This window comes from Bombina bombina, chromosome 2 (genome assembly GCF_027579735.1).
Source record: "Bombina bombina isolate aBomBom1 chromosome 2, aBomBom1.pri, whole genome shotgun sequence".
NCBI lineage: Eukaryota > Metazoa > Chordata > Amphibia > Anura > Bombinatoridae > Bombina > Bombina bombina.
In genome coordinates, this window is record NC_069500.1 from 85,837,380 (window position 1) to 85,856,446 (window position 19,067).

At 39.4% G+C, this 19,067-nt stretch overlaps 1 protein-coding gene across 1 annotated transcript in view; it reads right to left on the minus strand.

Annotated features, from left to right (window-relative positions):
* Window positions 1–1,215: 1,215 nt before the first annotated feature.
* NARS1 (asparaginyl-tRNA synthetase 1) overlaps window positions 1,216–19,067 on the minus strand; it is a 79,408-nt gene continuing 61,556 nt past the window's right edge. The window contains exons 14-15 of the mRNA XM_053701145.1: window positions 4,487–4,618; window positions 1,216–2,379 (exon numbers count right to left, since the gene is read on the minus strand). Of these exons, the coding sequence (XP_053557120.1) occupies window positions 2,248–2,379; window positions 4,487–4,618 (264 nt within the window). The 3' untranslated portion in view covers window positions 1,216–2,247. The remainder of the gene's footprint in view (window positions 2,380–4,486; window positions 4,619–19,067) is intronic.

Consider the following 19,067-nt stretch of genomic DNA (forward strand, 5'->3'; position numbering starts at 1 on the left):
ATTTTGGGTTTCATGTCCCTTTCAGTGTGAACATTATGGACTTTCTAATACTAAAAATGTTTCACAAGCCCCTAATAATTTCTGCTGAAACTAAACAATGTTGATTTTGTTAAAGTACCAGTAAACACTGTAGATTTGCATAATCAACAAATGCATGATAACAAGACAATGCAATAGCACTGAGTAGTAGATTTTTGTCTGACAATTTTAAAACTTATGTCTATGTCCACTCCCCCTGTACCATGTGACAGCCATCAGCCAATCACAAATGCATACCATGTGACAGCCATCAGCCAATCACAAATGTATATAAGTTTATTCTGTGAACTCTTGCACATGCTAAGTAGAAGCTGGTGACTCAAAATGTTTAAATATAAAAAGACTGTGCACATTTTGTTAATGGAAGTAAATTGGAAAGTTGTTTAAAATCGCATGCTCAAGCAATTGCATGCTCTAAATAATGAAAGTTTAATTTTGACTCGAGTGTCCCTTTAACGCAATGACAATGGAAGCCTTCTCTAGATGCAAGTCTGCAAAGGCTACTCCAAATAAGGAAAGCTGTGGCTGGAGTTTGACAAACACAGTGTTAATATGTTCCAATAACATTCAGACTGTTTACTATCCCTGTTTACTGCTATGCATAGTGTGCACTTAAAGGGACAGTCTACACCAGAATTTTTATTGTTTAAAAAGATAGATAATCCCTTTATTACCCATTCCCCAGTTTTGCATAACCAACACGGTTATATTAATATACTTTTTAACTCAGTTATTGCCTTGTATCTAAGCCTCTGCAGACTGTTCCCTTATTTCAGTTCTTTTGACAGAGTGGCATTTTAGCCAATCAGTGATGACTCCTAGGTTACTTCACGGGCGTGAGAAAAAGGTTATCTATACGGCACACCTGAACTAACATCCTCTAGTTGTGAAAAACTGTAAAAATGCATTCAGATAAGAGGCGGCCTTCAAGGCCTTAGAAATTAGCATATGAGCCTACCTAGGTTTAGCTTTCAACTAAGAATACTAAAAGAAAAAAGAAAAATTGATGATAAAAGTACATTTGAAAGTTGTTTAAAATGACATGCCCTATCCGAAACATGCAAGTTGTTGGCTAGAACTGAAATCATGTGATATTCTGGTACAGTCACTAATTTAAACAATTGTTTTATTCCCCAACAAGTAAAGCAAGAAAAAGTTATACACACATACAAAAAATAGCTTTTACGATTCTTTATTTGGGGGTTTGACATTACAGTATCAGTATCATGCAATGCTTTGGAGCAAAAATTGCTCATACAAAATGTAATTGTATGAATTTCAGTTGTTTGAGGTCCCAATAAGATTATATTAATCCCTAGAATACTACTGTTCCCTTTTAAGGATTTAAAAATGTTAAAACATATCAACTGTGATGTATGGCAGATAGGACAGGTGTACATGATGCCTTAAATGGCAAAGTCATAGCAACAAACATACAGTATGTAGCTTCAAAAACAGCGCTATGTTGGCAAGAAAAACTAAACTTGGTTGGCTGTTGGTGTCTTCCGTTCACAATACAGACTGTAATTTGGAAAATAACAAGTTAGGTCATATTCTAGTTGTAGGCGTAATGGGCTGTAACTAACTTTTCTTCTTACTACCGGTTATGTTTACAAACAGAATACGATCTAACCTATTTTTTTTTTACCATTTGTAGTGAAAAACTAAACAAAGTGTTGGTAGCAAGTCAGTTTGGAAATTATGTCTAACACCAATTTTAGTTTGGTTTCCTCCTACAATGAGTTTTCTTGTTTTCAATTTTATACATTTTGATTGACATAGTTGTGTTTTTTTTTAAAGCAAATGGAAATCAGAATGGGGGTAGCATTGATGCAATAAATATACAGACAGATCATGAAAACTTTATATCTAGCACATGGTATTAAACATTCAGAGGTGTGTTCACAAGCTTGAGAACATGGAATACATTCCATTAAACAAAACTAAACACATGAAAACTGTAGGAGGTTTTAAAAACGGATTTGTAAATGGAAAACCAAAACTGTACATAACTGTGCTGTTTGTACAATGAGGACAGTGACTTTATAAATGATAATGTGATACGATCTGCTATTTTAGCTACATGATCCATAACTATTCCTCAGAATATTTTATAGAACATGAGAACAGCACAAGCATTGACCTCTACCAATGTTTAATCATTTGCAGTTACTTCATTGAGAATGAGATTGCCTGTGGGATTTTGTTTTAGGGTTTGCAGCGCTGGACAAATCGTGGGTACAAACATACATCACGGATGTGATGCCTGTTCAGGATCCAAGTTAGAAATCGCTCCAAACCTAAACCATAGCCACCGTGTGGACAGGTTCCATATTTTCTCTGTAAAAAAAAAATAATAATAATTGAGTTATCTGAAGCCTCATAACTAGTTTAAGAAAAAAGGAAAAGCACAACAAATACAAACTCTTCCCCTTTACGACAGGAAAAAAAGCAATAATGTACAACAGAAAAAGCAAATAGGTTAAATATTGAAAGGGAAAGCAGTAACAATGGGAAAGTAAGATTCTCAGTTACAAAAAGTCAAGATTAAAATGTCATGATGTAGATAGTGCATGCAACTATAAAGGGCTTCTCAATTTACTTTGATTATCAAATATACGTTCTCTTAGTATGCGTTGATAGGAAGTATACCTATGTAGGCTCAGGAGCAGCAAAGCACTACTGGGAGCAAGGTGGCGATTGGTGGATACACATATACCTTTTGTCAATGGCTTAACTAGGTTCCAGTAATGCATTGCAACTCCGGAGCCTAGCGACATATGCTTTTTCCAACAAATGCTACAGAGAAAACAAAACAAATTTAATAAAACACAATTAAAGGGACATAATAATCATATGCTAAATCAATTGAAACTGATGCAGTATAACTAAAAAGCTGACAGGAAAATATCACCTGAGCATCTCTATGTAAAAAAGGAAGATATTTTACCTCACAATTTCCTCAGCTCAGCAGAGTAAGTTCTGTGTAAAAAGTTATACTCAGATGCTGCTCAGCTGCAGGTAAAAAAATAAAAATAATGAAGAAATGAACAGCAGCCAATCAGCACCAGCAGTGCTGAGGTCATGAACTAACTTTACTGTGATCTCATGAGATTTGACAACTTTTATTAGATTTCATTGTAAACTTCCTTACACTGAATAGGGAAATAAGATGAGAGTGCACGTAAGCTCGCTCCTTCCGCTGTCCCGGGACAGACATACTGATTTGCTGCTTAGAAATATTTTACAATGGGATGTGGCTACTGAGGAACTTTTAAGGTAAAATATCTTTCTTTTTTTACATAGAGATGTTCAGGTGATATTTTCTAGTCAGCTTTTTACAGCTATACTGCATCACTTTCAAGTGTTTCAACATTTGGGTATTATGGCCCTTTAAAACAAAAAATGCTCTTAAAATTGCATATTCTATCTGAATCATGAAAGTTGAAATTTGACTTTCATATCCCTTCAATTATTGTATCTCCAAATTTGAATGTGGGGGTAAACTCTAATCCTTTTGCAAAGCTAATCAATTTCTTTACACTTTAAAGGCAAAATTTGTAGCTAAGAATATCCTGAAAGGCTTTTCTAAATACACAACTTATTTTCTGAGTCTGAAGTGCACACATATACATACGTTGTGTATTTATTTTTAAAAAAAAAATCTATTTGTTATCCTCTCTTTCACAAAACTTGATATTTTTGTTAAAGGAAAATAGTAAACTGTAAAATAGTCTACTTTAAAGTTATGGTAAATCCTAGTGTTTGTGAAAAGCTAGGATTTACCAGTGCAATAAATAAAGGTCAATGAGGTGACCTTTCTACCTCTTAGCCAATAGCCGCGCGTCCCAGCTGGCATTATGCCGGATAGCTTGCACACTATTGGCTAAGATCACCTCACAGAAAAATAGCGTTCTGCCATGGGCGATCTGAGTATCTCAGCACGGCATACGCTGCAGACTAATAAAGGAACTTTCAGCATGAAGTATTTTATCCTGAAAGTCCCCTTTATTTGTTGCACTGGTAAAATCCAAGCGGTTCAAAAAAACACTAAGATTTACCATCACTTTAAGTTTAGGAGGAAAAAGAAGAAGAAAAAAGTCCATGGTTTATATCCGTAACATACAACTTGCATTGAACTGTAAATCATAACTTTATGAAACGGAGGGGGAAAATATGTTGAAGAGTAAACCATAAGACTCTCCCACCCCATAAAGTAGTTGATTATCTTACATACCTGGACAGTATACCAGTAATGAGTAGTAGAAGACTCTCTTAGCCCATAAAGTAGTAAATTGTCTGACATACCTAGTCAGTATACCAGTAATAAGGAGTAGAAGACTCTCCCACCTCATAAAGTAGCAGATTATCTGACATACCTGGTCAGTATACCAGTAATGAGTACAAGACTCTCCCATCTCATAAAGTAGCAGATTATCTGACATACCTGGTCAGTATACCAGTAATAAGGAGTAGAATCAATTCCTTCTCTTTTGTAACCCTCTAACAGCTCCTCGCTGTCCCAGATACGCATGGAGCCTCCAACAATCTCACCAACATTGGGCATTAATACGTCTACCTGCAAATACAAAATAAATTATGAGCTTTTCTAAGAAATCCTCTGCTACACACGTTCCAGGATCCTAACCTGTTGAACTACACTATGGCATGTAGAGAGGAAAAATATAACTAGGGAAAGACCGATATATCGGAGCGGACAATTATTAGGGCCGATATTTGGAATTTCTGAAATATCGGTATCGGCCAGAAACTTACCAATATTACTGATAAAAAGAAATGTAGCTCTGTGTACTTCAGGGAAACTATGTAGTTTTAAGTGACACAAATCATCACACAAATCACCTATAGCACATATAAGCTAGACATAGCATAGCATCTAATAATAAATAGCACAGAGTTCAAGCTCAGGTGTTCCTGGGGGCTCAGTTACCAACTACCATACCACCAATGGCAGGCCTGTAGATGGACTTGCATAAACAAACATATATGATTTGTGAAATGGAAAAGGTGATCTTTAAGTGGCACTTAAAGCTACATAGTTTACATGAAGTACACAGAGCTAAATTACTTTTTATTTGCTCATAGGGGTCAGCAATACATAAAATCAAACTGCTTGCTAATTGCTGTCACAAATAGAACATTATTTGTTGCATTCTGATAAATTTCACACATTTGCAAAACATTTCACTAAAGCTGCTATATTTGACGATTTTTTAAATATTTTAATTTTCCCCTTTCATGGGCATAGAAAAAAAAAACGTTAAAAAAAAATTATAGTTCAGGCACATGAATTAAATGTCCACAACAACAAACCTTGAGTAGAAAGCTATGCAGTATAGGAGACTAGTATCAATATTCTCTAGCAGTGGATAACAATGCTCTGACTATTAGGTGGCACTGTTACACATGTATAAAACTCCCCCATAAGTGACATAATAAAGAAACTTATAGTCCACTCCTCAGTACCAGGGAAGGTATTTGCAATCCAGTAAATATATGAGCATATTAAAAAAAAGAAAATAAATAAATCTAGCACTGATATTCCAGCATGTCATTTCTTTCTCTGTCAAGTGGCAGTATATAATTTTTTTTTACTTTACTTTTAGCCCTTATCTGTAAAGTGTACCAAGTGAACGTTTTTTTAGTGAAGTGGCAGCAATATATAAAAAAGAAAATTTATGCTTACCTGATAAATTTATTTCTTTTTTGACACGATGAGTCCACGGATCAACTTAATTACTAATGGGATATTCACCTCCTCGTCAGCAGGAGGAGGCAAAGAGCACCACAGCAGAGCTGTTAAATAGCTCCTCCCTTCCCTACCACTCCAGTCATTCGACCGAAGTTAGGAAGAGAAAGGAAAAGCCAAGGTGCAGAGGTGTCTGAAGTTTACAAAACCCCACAACCTGTCTAAAAAACACAGGACGGGCCGTGGACTCATTGTGTCAAAAAATAAATAAATTTATCAGGTAAGCATAAATTTTCTTTTTTAAGACACAATGAGTCCACGGATCATCTTAATTACTAATGGGATCCAATACCCAAGCTAGAGTACACAGATGATACGGGAGGGACAAGACAGGGAACCTAAACAGAAGGCATAACTGCTTGAAGAACCCTTCTCCCAAAAAAACAGCCTCAGCCGAGGCAAAAGTGTTAAAAATTTGCAGAAATTATTGAAACCCCTGAAAAAGAGTTTAGAGAGGACCAAGTTAAAGCCTTGCAAATCTGTTCCACGGAAGCTTCATTTTTGAATACCCATGAGGAAGCAACAGCCCTCATGGAATGAGCCGAAACCCTCTCGGGAAGCTGCTGTCCAGCAGACTCATATGCAAAACGTATGATGCTCTTCAGCCAAAAAGATAGAGAAGTAGCCGTAGCTTACTGGCCCTTACATTTTCTTGAATAAATCTCAAACAAAGAAGAAGACTGACGAAAGTCCTCAGTCGCCTAATTTTTAAATATTTTTCTCTATAAGTATAAGGATTCAAACCATGAACCTTTAGGTACTAAATTGATTGCTAAACCACTAAGCTATTAGCTTAATGTAGGAAAAACTTTAAAGCATATCCCATGTCTAAATTGTGCAGAAGTCAATCTTTCGGAAAGAAGGATTAGGACACAAAGAAGGCACAACAATCTCCTGATTAATGTTTCGATCAGAAACAACCTTAGGAAAAATTCCCAATTTAGTACATAAAACTACCTTATCTGAATGAAAAAACAAGGTAAGGAGACACATACTGTAATGCTGAGAGTTCTGACACTCTCCTAGCAGAAGAAATAGCAACAAAAAATAAAACTTTCCTAAGATAACAACTTAATATCTAAGGAATACATAGGCTCAAACGGAACCCCCTGAAGAACTTCTAGAACTAAATTAAGACTCCATGGAGGAGTAACTGGTTCGAACACAGGCCTGATCCTGATAAAGGCCTGACAAAATGATTGTACATCTGGGACATCCGCCAGACGTTAGGAGTAACAAAATAGACAAGGCCGAGATTTGAGCCTTCAGGGAGCTTGTCGAAAAACCTTTCTCCAAACCCTCTTGGAGAAGAGACAAAAGTTTAGGAATCCTAACTCTACTCCATGAGTAGCCTCTGGATTCCCACCAATAGAGAGATTTATGCCAAATTTTATGGTAAATCCGTCTAGTAACAGACTTACGAGCCTGAATCATGGTCTCCATGACCGAGTCAGAAAAAAGGAAAAAAAGAGAACCATGAAGTAGAAGGTCCTTCCCCAACGGAAGTCTCTGAAGTGGTAGATTGGACATGCCCACCAGGACTGCATACCAACGGGTAAAGTAGGTAAGCTATACCGAAATTCCAATGTACCGCCAGAGCGTCTACAGCTCGAGAAATTCCTTGACCTCAACCCATAACTCGGAAACATGGTATTCCGTCAAAAAAAACATGAGATCCAATTGCAACTGACACCCACCACCGAAATGTGGGATACTGACAGATAGCAATTGTGGAACTCCGCCCGCTCAACGAACTTGGCTATCTCTGTCATGGCCAAGAAAACTTCTGAGTTCCCGACGGATGATAAAAATCATTGAAGTTATATTGCCCTACTGTAACCTGATGACTCAGGCCGAAGCTAACTAAGGCCATGCAAGGAGAGGAAGAAAATAGCTCTCAATTCCAGAAAGCTTATGTATAGAACAGACTCCGACCGGGTCCATGTTCCCTGCTCTTAGAAAGCCTCAAACTACTCCCCAGCTCAAAGGCTGGCATCTGTTGCCAAAGTAGACAATCCCTTGTCTCCTGCTCCGCCAGAAACCGCAGAGACAGCCCTGCATAATCTCCTTTCGCCTACCTGCCGCAGATGGGAGGAAGCGAGAGAATGGGATGATGACCATTACCGCTACCATCTGCCCAATTACCTCCATACACTGAGCCCAAGGAGAGGACTGAAGTGCTAGGCAAAAGTCGAAAATCCTTGATCTCCTGTGTCCGTACTTAGACGAGGAGATTACTAAAATTTTGAAATAAGGAACTATTTTCCAAATTCACCTACCATCCATGAGACTGCAGGAAAAATAAACACATTTCCTTGCATGATATTGCTTGATGAAAAGAAGGCACCTGAAACAGAATTTTGTCCAGAGAAGGTGCCATAGCAATGCCCCACAATTGGAGTACTAAAAATCTGCTCTTTAGAAGGCTAGCTGACACCAGATATCAGGAGCTTTGCCTGGGTTCAAACCCGCAACTTTCTGCTTTAGGAGCAGTGGAGCAAACCACTCAGCCACGTATCCCCTTGGCTACCCCGCAGGAATCCCAGAACCATTGATAAAATTCTGGGAGCCGAGGCAAGATTGAAGAACGAGTCACAAACAGAAGAGTTTGTCTAGAAAGGCAAACTTTAGAAATTTGAAAATTCCAAGTAGATGGAAAAAAGTGGAATGGTAGATTCCATCGTAAAGGACGTCACTCTAAGAAGTTGTTTAGACTCTAGATATTTAATTTTTACTGAAGGTTCCCTCCTACTTGGGAACCCTGAACAGATTGGACTAGATCCCAGATCTCGTTCCTGCCTTGGACCAGGAACTATCACTCCCGGGTCAGAGAGGCTCTGTAGACACTGTAAAAACGCCTCTCCTTTTGACTGATCTGCAGAGAAATTCATGCTGTCTTCGATTTAACAGCAGGCTTCTTAGATTGCTTCCCCTATTCCAAGACTGATTGGGTCTCCTAGAAGGCCTAGACCACTCCTGCCTGTAAGAGGAAATGCAAAGATTTATTTTAAAGTTTGAAAGGAACGAAATTACTCTGACTGTTTTTTGTTCTCAAAAGTCTAGACTTAGAGCAGACATCCGCAGACACAGATAATAATCATAACTCTCTGCGGACAATATGGCAAAACCCAAAATCTTAGCTCCCAGTTTAATAATCCTAAGGGAAGCATCCGAATAAAGGAGTTGGCTACCTGCAGATCCTTTACCCTAACCTGGATTTCTGCGAGAGCAGAGACTGTCCGAACAGAACCAGACAGCGCATTCAAACCAGAACACCACTGCACTGGTGACAGTAACAATTCAACCACAGGTATTGTAAACCTTTTAACTCTTTCAAGACTCCTAGATAGAGTCTGCTACAGGAAAATACTTTATTAAAAATACGAGATGGAGAAAGGAGGATTCCGGTTTCTCCCCTTTAGCAAACCTCTCTGTAACCTTATCTGATATAGTAAATAGGTTAAAAATATTTGCATATTTTCCTGGACCTTTTTAGAATTGACTATGCCTGGAGTCGTAACAAATGTAGGTGTGTAAGCTTTAGTATCAGATAAGGTATTACACTGATACCACCGAAGTGTCTTCCTCTTCAGGCTTCAGGGAAGAAACGTTCAGAATAACTACTACCGTATCAGCAACCTTACTCACTGATTAAAGACATTTCCTCTTGCGTATTCCCTATAGTATGGGAGACAATGCATCAGATAATGCCAGAAGACATTTGCAAGATAACTCCAGGTGGAGTTTGAATGGAAGCGCAGGGCACTGCATTTGTGGGCGAAAAAACATAATTTATGTAAGAACTTACTTGATAAATTCATTTCTTTCATATTAGCAAGAGTCCATGAGCTAGTGACGTATGGGATATACATTCCTACCAGGAGGGGCAAAGTTTCCCAAACCTCAAAATGCCTATAAATACACCCCTCACCACACCCACAATTCAGTTTAACGAATAGCCAAGAAGTGGGGTGATAAAGTGCAAAAGCATATAAAATAAGGAATTGGAATAATTGTGCTTTATACAAAAATCATAACCACCACAAAAAAAGGGCGGGCCTCATGGACTCTTGCTAATATGAAAGAAATGAATTTATCAGGTAAGTTCTTACATAAATTATGTTTTCTTTCATGTAATTAGCAAGAGTCCATGAGCTAGTGACGTATGGGATAATGATTACCCAAGATGTGGATCTTTCCACACAAGAGTCACTAGAGAGGGAGGGATAAAATAAAGACAGCCAATTCCTGCTGAAAATAATCCACACCCAAAATAAAGTTTAATAAAAAACATAAGCAGAAGATTCAAACTGAAACCGCTGCCTGAAGTACTTTTCTACCAAAAACTGCTTCAGAAGAAGAAAATACATCAAAATGGTAGAATTTAGTAAAAGTATGCAAAGAGGACCAAGTTGCTGCTTTGCAAATCTGATCAATCGAAGCTTCATTCCTAAACGCCCAGGAAGTAGAAACTGACCTAGTAGAATGAGCTGTAATCCTTTGAGGCGGAGTTTTACCCGACTCAACATAGGCAAGATGAATTAAAGATTTCAACCAAGATGCCAAAGAAATGGCAGAAGCTTTCTGGCCTTTTCTAGAACCGGAAAAGATAACAAATAGACTAGAAGTCTTACGGAAAGACTTAGTAGCTTCAACATAATATTTCAAAGCTCTAACAACATCCAAAGAATGCAACGATTTCTCCTTAGAATTCTTAGGATTAGGACATAATGAAGGAACCACAATTTCTCTACTAATGTTGTTGGAATTCACAACTTTAGGTAAAAAATCAAAAGAAGTTCGCAACACCGCCTTATCCTGATGAAAAATCAGAAAAGGAGACTCACAAGAAAGAGCAGATAATTCAGAAACTCTTCTGGCAGAAGAGATTGCCAAAAGGAACAAAACTTTCCAAGAAAGTAATTTAATGTCCAATGAATGCATAGGTTCAAACGGAGGAGCTTGAAGAGCCCCCAGAACCAAATTCAAACTCCAAGGAGGAGAAATTGACTTAATGACAGGTTTTATACGAACCAAAGCTTGTACAAAACAATGAATATCAGGAAGAATAGCAATCTTTCTGTGAAAAAGAACAGAAAGAGCAGAGATTTGACCTTTCAAGGAACTTGCGGACAAACCCTTATCTAAACCATCCTGAAGAAACTGTAAAATTCTCGGTATTCTAAAAGAATGCCAAGAAAAATGATGAGAAAGACACCAAGAAATATAAGTCTTCCAGACTCTATAATATATCTCTCTAGATACAGATTTACGCGCCTGTAATATAGTATTAATCACAGAGTCAGAAAAACCTCTTTGACCAAGAATCAAGCGTTCAATCTCCATACCTTTAAATTTAAGGATTTCAGATCCTGATGGAAAAAAGGACCTTGCGACAGAAGGTCTGGTCTTAACGGAAGAGTCCACGGTTGGCAAGAGGCCATCCGGACCAGATCCGCATACCAAAACCTGTGAGGCCATGCCGGAGCTACCAGCAGAACAAACGAGCATTCCTTCAGAATCTTGGAGATTACTCTTGGAAGAAGAACTAGAGGCGGAAAGATATAGGCAGGATGATACTTCCAAGGAAGTGATAATGCATCCACTGCCTCCGCCTGAGGATCCCGGGATCTGGACAGATACCTGGGAAGTTTCTTGTTTAGATGAGACGCCATCAGATCTATTTCTGGAAGTTCCCACATTTGAACAATCTGAAGAAATACCTCTGGGTGAAGAGACCATTCGCCCGGATGCAACGTTTGGTGACTGAGATAATCCGCTTCCCAATTGTCTATACCTGGGATATGAGCCGCAGAGATTAGACAGGAGCTGGATTCCGCCCAAACCAGAATTCGAGATACTTCCTTCATAGCCAGAGGACTGTGAGTCCCTCCTTGATGATTGATGTATGCCACAGTTGTGACATTGTCTGTCTGAAAACAAATGAACGATTTTCTCTTCAGAAGAGGCCAAGACTGAAGAGCTCTGAAAATTGCACGGAGTTCCAAAATATTGATCGGTAATCTCACCTCCTGAGATTCCCAAACTCCTTGTGCCGTCAGAGATCCCCACACAGCTCCCCAACCCGTGAGACTTGCATCTGTTGAAATTACAGTCCAGGTCGGAAGCACAAAAGAAGCCCCCTGAATTAAACGATGGTGATCTGTCCACCACGTTAGAGAGTGTCGTACAATCGGTTTTAAAGATATTATTTGAGATATCTTTGTGTAATCCTTGCACCATTGATTCAGCATACAGAGCTGTAGAGGTCGCATGTGAAAACGAGCAAAGGGGATCGCGTCCGATGCAGCAGTCATAAGACCTAGAATTTCCATGCATAAGGCTACCGAAGGGAATGATTGTGACTGAAGGTTTCGACAAGCTGAAATCAATTTTAGACGTCTCTTGTCTGTTAAAGACAGAGTCATGGACACTGAATCTATCTGGAAACCCAGAAAGGTCACCCTTATCTGAGGAATCAATGAACCTTTTGGTAAATTGATCCTCCAACCATGATCTTGAAGAAACAACACAAGTCGATTCGTATGAGATTCTGCTAAATGTAAAGACTGAGCAAGTACCAAGATATCGTCCAAATAAGGAAATACCACAATACCCTGTTCTCTGATTACAGACAGAAGGGCACCGAGAACCTTTGTAAAAATTCTTGGAGCTGTAGCTAGGCCAAACGGCAGAGCCACAAACTGGTAATGCTTGTCCAGAAAAGAGAATCTCAGGAACTGATAATGATCTGGATGAATCGGAATATGCAGATATGCATCCTGTAAATCTATCGTGGACATATAATGCCCTTGCTGAACAAAAGGCAAGATAGTCCTTACAGTTACCATTTTGAACGTAGGTATCCTTACATAACGATTCAATATTTTTAGATCCAGAACTGGTCTGAAGGAATTCTCCTTCTTTGGTACAATGAAGAGATTTGAATAAAACCCCATCCCCTGTTCCGGAACTGGAACTGGCATAATTACTCCAGCCAACTCTAGATCTGAAACACAATTCAGAAATGCTTGAGCTTTCACTGGATTTACTGGGACACGGGAAAGAAAAAATCTCTTTGCAGGAGGTCTCATCTTGAAACCAATTCTGTACCCTTCTGAAACAATATTCTGAATCCAAAGATTGTGAACAGAATTGAACCAAATTTCTTTGAAAAAACGTAACCTGCCCCCTACCAGCTGAGCTGGAATGAGGGCCGCACCTTCATGTGGACTTAGAAGCAGGCTTTGCCTTTCTTGCAGGCTTGGATTTATTCCAGACTGGAGATGGTTTCCAAACTGAAACTGCTCCTGAGGATGAAGGATCAGGCTTTTGTTCTTTGTTGAAACGAAAGGAACGAAAACGATTATTAGCCCTGTTTTTACCCTTAGATTTTTTATCCTGTGGTAAAAAAGTTCCTTTCCCACCAGTAACAGTTGAGATAATAGAATCCAACTGAGAACCAAATAATTTGTTACCCTGGAAAGAAATGGAAAGTAGAGTTGATTTAGAAGCCATATCAGCATTCCAAGTCTTAAGCCATAAAGCTCTTCTAGCTAAAATAGCTAGAGACATAAACCTGACATCAACTCTAATAATATCAAAAATGGCATCACAGATAAAATTATTAGCATGCTGAAGAAGAATAATAATATTATGAGAATCATGATCTGTTACTTGTTGCACTAAAGTTTCCAACCAAAAAGTTGAAGCTGCAGCAACATCAGCCAATGATATAGCAGGTCTAAGAAGATTACCGGAACACAGATAAGCTTTTCTTAGAAAGGATTCAATTTTCCTATCTAAAGGATCCTTAAACGAAGTACCATCTGACGTAGGAATAGTAGTACGTTTAGCAAGGGTAGAAATAGCCCCATCAACTCTAGGTATTTTGTCCCAAAATTCTAATCTGTCAGACGGCACAGGATATAATCGCTTAAAACGTTTAGAAGGAGTAAATGAATTACCCAATTTATCCCATTCTTTGGAAATTACTTCAGAAATAGCATTAGGAACAGGAAAAACTTCTGGAATAACCACAGGAGATTTAAATACCTTATCTAAACGTTTAGAATTAGTATCAAGAGGACCAGAATCCTCTATTTCTAAAGCAATTAGTACTTCTTTAAGTAAAGAACGAATAAATTCCATTTTAAATAAATATGAAGATTTATCAGCATCAATCTCTGAGACAGAATCCTCTGAACCAGAAGAATCATCAGAATCAGAATGATGATGTTCATTTAAAAATTCATCTGTAGGGAGAGAAGTTTTAAAAGATTTTTTATGTTTACTAGAAGGAGAAATAACAGACATAGCCTTCTTGATGGATTCAGAAACAAAATCTCTTATGTTATCAGGAACATTCTGCACCTTAGATGTTGAAGGAACTGCAACAGGCAATGGTACTTTACTAAAGGAAATATTATCTGCATTAACAAGTTTGTCATGACAATTAATACAAACAACAGCCGGAGGAATAGCTACCAAAAGTTTACAGCAGATACACTTAGCTTTGGTAGGTCTAGCACTAGACAGCGATTTTCCTGAAGTATCTTCTGACTCAGATGCAACGTGAGACATCTTGCAATATGTAAGAGAAAAAACAACATATAAAGCAAAATTGATCAAATTCCTTAAATGACAGTTTCAGGAATGGGAAAAAATGCCAAAGAACAAGCTTCTAGCAACCAGAAGCAATGAAAAATGAGACTTAAATAATGTGGAGACAAAAGCGACGCCCATATTTTTTTTTTTTTAGCGCCAAATAAGACGCCCACATTATTTGGCGCCTTAAATGCTTTTGGCGCCAAAAATGACGCCACTTCCGGAACGCCGACATTTTTGGCGCAAAATAACGTCAAAAAATGACGCAACTTCCGGCGACACGTATGACGCCGGAAACGGAAAAGATTTTTTGCGCCAAAAAAGTCCGCTCCAAAAATGACGCAATAAAATGAAGCATTTTCAGCCCCCGCGAGCCTAACAGCCCACAGGGAAAAAAAGAGTCAAATTTTTGAAGGTAAGAAAAAATGATTAATTCAAATGCATTATCCCAAATATGAAACTGACTGTCTGAAAATAAGGAATGTTGAACATTCTGAGTCAAGGCAAATAAATGTTTGAATACATATATTTAGAACTTTATAAACAAAGTGCCCAACCATAGCTTAGAGTGTCACAGAAAATAAGATTTACTTACCCCAGGACACTCATCTACATGTTTGTAGAAAGCCAAACCAGTACTGAAACGAGAATCAGTAGAGGTAATGGTATATAAATAAGAGTATATCGTCGATCTGAAAAGGGAGGTAAGAGATGAATCTCTACGACCGATAACAGAGAACCTATGAAATAGACCCCGTAGAAGGAGATCACTGCATTCAAATAGGCAATACTCTCCTCACATCCCTCTGACATTCACTGCACGCTGAGAGGAAAACCGGGCTCCAACTTGCTGCAGAGCGCATATCAACGTAGAATCTAGCACAAACTTACTTCACCACCTCCCTTGGAGGCAAAGTTTGTAAAACTGAATTGTGGGTGTGGTGAGGGGTGTATTTATAGGCATTTTGAGGTTTGGGAAACTTTGCCCCTCCTGGTAGGAATGTATATCCCATACGTCACTAGCTCATGGACTCTTGCTAATTACATGAAAGAAACTCTTTGTGGGACACTTGAGAAGACTTTTGCGTCTTATATTGAACATTGCCAATAGACTTCTGAATAGTATTAGCCTCAGGAAGAGTGAGTTCATAAAAAAAAAAAAGTTCTAATCAAATAGAATTCTAAATTAAATTTTATTTTTTATTTTTTTAAAGAGAAAAATAAATAAATAAAATAAAAACGTTACCATTTCTTTAAATTTGAAACATAACCGTTTATATATTTATATGCAGACATTGTGAAATAGCTACACAACTAACATAGGAGAGCTACACCTCAGCTTAATTTGCTGCTGAGGTGCCTACCTGCCCCTCTTAACACCAGAAATCAGCAGTAGAAGTTATTTAACGGACTGCTTCCAAAAGAGTCACATATGTTAAAACTCTGGGGGCTTATATTACAACCCTCTCTTATAACAGAAGTGCTGAAACAGTAAAGCGCAAACCCAATTTGCGTCACACACCTAATTCCGCCCACTGTTAGTAGCTTAAAAGTAATCTTTCGGCAGGCCTCCTTTATGTCAAAGAGAAGTCACCGGGAGTATGAGAAAAAAAAATACCTCATACTGAATCTAAGTGTTGAAACCATAAAGCGCCCCTTAAATTAGTGCTGCATATAACTCTGCCTGTCGTGGGCGTCTTGAAAGCAATCTACCGGTCGGCTTTCTATGCTAAAGTGAAGCCACCGGGAGTAGTAAAAAGGCCTGTCATACTGGTCATATTTAAGTGCTGGGACCGTGTAGCGCCACACAAAATGGCGCTAAACATAACTCCGCCCATCGTGGGCATGCTGAACGCAATCTCCCAGTCAGCCTGCTATGCTAAATTGAAGCCATTGGGAGTAGTGAACGGTCCCTCATACTAAGCTTTATCTTAAAAATCCTGTTCCTTCCGAAAACCGGAAGCCTAGGAAAGGGATGTGCCATAAAATTGGTGCCCCACAAGCCCCGCCCCTCATGGACATTTCAAAAGTTGTCTCCCAGACGTTAAAAATATTTATATAAGATAAACCACCGGGAGAAATAATAAATAGGCAGTCTCTAGCTCAGCTCTTTCTTAGTCAGTTGCTTTCTTATTATTAACCAAAAAGTGAAGCACCATCACCCTGAGCTTGCACCCGGCATTACTGAGTCTTGCATGAGTTACAGTACACACAGAAGCTCTGCCCCCCCCCCCGAGGGCGTATCGATAGTCCTCTCCCGATAGCCACTGTTATGGGAGAATACCCGACTAAATAAACTAACAGTGAAGCACCTCTGTACATTACAGTACATCAACTGTTAAAAATAGATATCCCCCTCATCCTGAGCTCGCACTCTGCATCGCAGCTCATATACAAAACTCCCAGTTGGCTATAGAGAGAACCACCGGGAGAGGAGGATCACAATGAGCCCCAGTGCCTGCTTCCATACTGCCCCAGTAACTCCTAAAATGCTAGGAGAATTTGTCCATGAAACTCCTATAAGGAGCCCCTATAACTATGAGGTCTGTACATAGAAAATAAAATGCCCCAACTTATTCTGAGTTTTCTTTATCCCCAGGAAAAAAGTTAGCACTTACCTTATCTACTGCCTGGCAGCAAGGCAGCCTCCAGGTTTAAGAGGTCCTCTCCCTCCCATTGACCTGTGGAAAAAGGGCATGCTGAGTAATCCTTCTCAGACTAAGGCATATAGGGCAACAAAACACATGGGAGGCACAGGGAGAATTATGTCCCACAAGTTCCCATTGCTCTAAAGCCACCAATAGCTCTACTGTAGAGACTGATATGGACTACGGCTACACCCTAGAGCAAAGTAGCACACTCTGGCACTACTTTAAAAATAATAAACTCTTGATTGAAGAATCTAATCTAACACCTCACTTTACCTCTTCCTATCACTAATGTAGGCAAAGAGAATGACTGGAGTGGGAGGGAAGGGAGGAGCTATTTAACAGCTCTACTGTGGTGCTCTTTGCCTCCTCCTGCTGACCAGGAGGTGAATATCCCATTAGTAAATAAGATGATTTTTTTCTTTCGTGATTCAGATAGAGCATGCAATTTTAAGCAACTTTCTAATTTACTCCTATTATCAATTTTTCTTCGTTCTCTTGCTATTTTTATTTGAAAAAGAAGGCATCTAAGCTAAGGAACCAGCCAATTTTTGGTTCAGACACTGGACAGCACTTGTTTATTGGTGGGTGAATTTATCCACCAATCACCAAGAACAACCCAGGCTGTTCACCAAAAATGGGCCGGCATCTAAACTTACATTCTTGCTTTTCAAATAAAGATACCAAGAGAATGAAGAAAATTTGATAATAGGAGTAAATTAGAAAGTTACCTAAAATTGCATGCTCTATCTGAATCACAAAAGAAAAAAATTTGGGTTCAGTGTCCCTTTAACTGGGAGTACTGAAGAAGTTGTATAGTGTCTAGCTTTGCAGTAGTGATTTAATTTTATATCAGTGTGTAGTTTAAAAGGGATTTATGCCATTTTTCTATGTTTTGGGAAGCCATTTAACCCCTTAATGACAACTGACGTACCAGGTACGTCATGCATTAACTAACAGTTAATGACAATGGACGTACCTGGTACGTCAGTTGTCTAAGAGAGTGCTGGAAGCGATCGCAATCGCTTCCAGCAGCTCTCAGGGTATTGCAGTGATGCCTCCATATGGAGGCATCCTGCAATACCATTTAGAAGACTCCGATGCAGAGAGAGCCACTCTGTGGCCCTCTCTGCACCGGTAGCGATGGTGCCGGTTCGTTGGTGGGTGGGAGCGTAACAGGGAGGCGGGTGGGCGGCCCATCGCTACCCGGCATCCGGTCCCTAGAAGTGCAATGTGCACGCCGGGTGCCGGGAGCGTGCGGGGGGCGCGCGTGCGCGTGCATGTGCGCGCGTGTGCGCGTGCGCGACCGCGCATTAGCTGGCACTGACACTGACACCAATGAGGAGGGAAGAGGGGGGATATATTAAAGATAATATAAAAGGATCTGGGAGGGGGAGGGGGATAGGGGTATTGTGGGGGGCTGCTACACTACAGAAAACATACAAAAAAGCAAAAGAACAAAAAACACTTTTGTTTTTGGGGCAAATTGGGTACTGGCAGACAGCTGCCAGTACCCAAGATGGCTGCAATTAGATAGGGGAGAGGGTTAGAGAGCTGGGGGGGGGGGGGTCATGGAGGTTGGGGCTAAGGCAGGAGTCCATCACAGCTAAAATATTTTATTTTTTTTATAAAAAAAAAAAAAACTCCTTTTATTTAGTACTGGCAGACTTTCTGCCAGTACTTAAGATGGCGGGGACATTTGTGGGGTGGGGGAGGGAAGAGAGCTGTTTGGGAGGGATCAGGGGGTGGGATGTGTCAGGTGGGAGGCTGATCTCTACCCTAAAGCTAAAATTAACCCTGCAAGCTCCCTACAACCTACCTAATTAACCCCTTCACTGCTGGGCATAATTTACGTGTGGTGCGCAGCAGCATTTAGCGGCCTTCTAATTACCAAAAATCAGTGCCAAAGCCATATAAGTCTGCTATTTCTGAACAAAGGGGATCCCAAAGAAGCTTTTACAACAATTTGTGCCATAATAGCACAAGCTGTTTGTAAATAATTT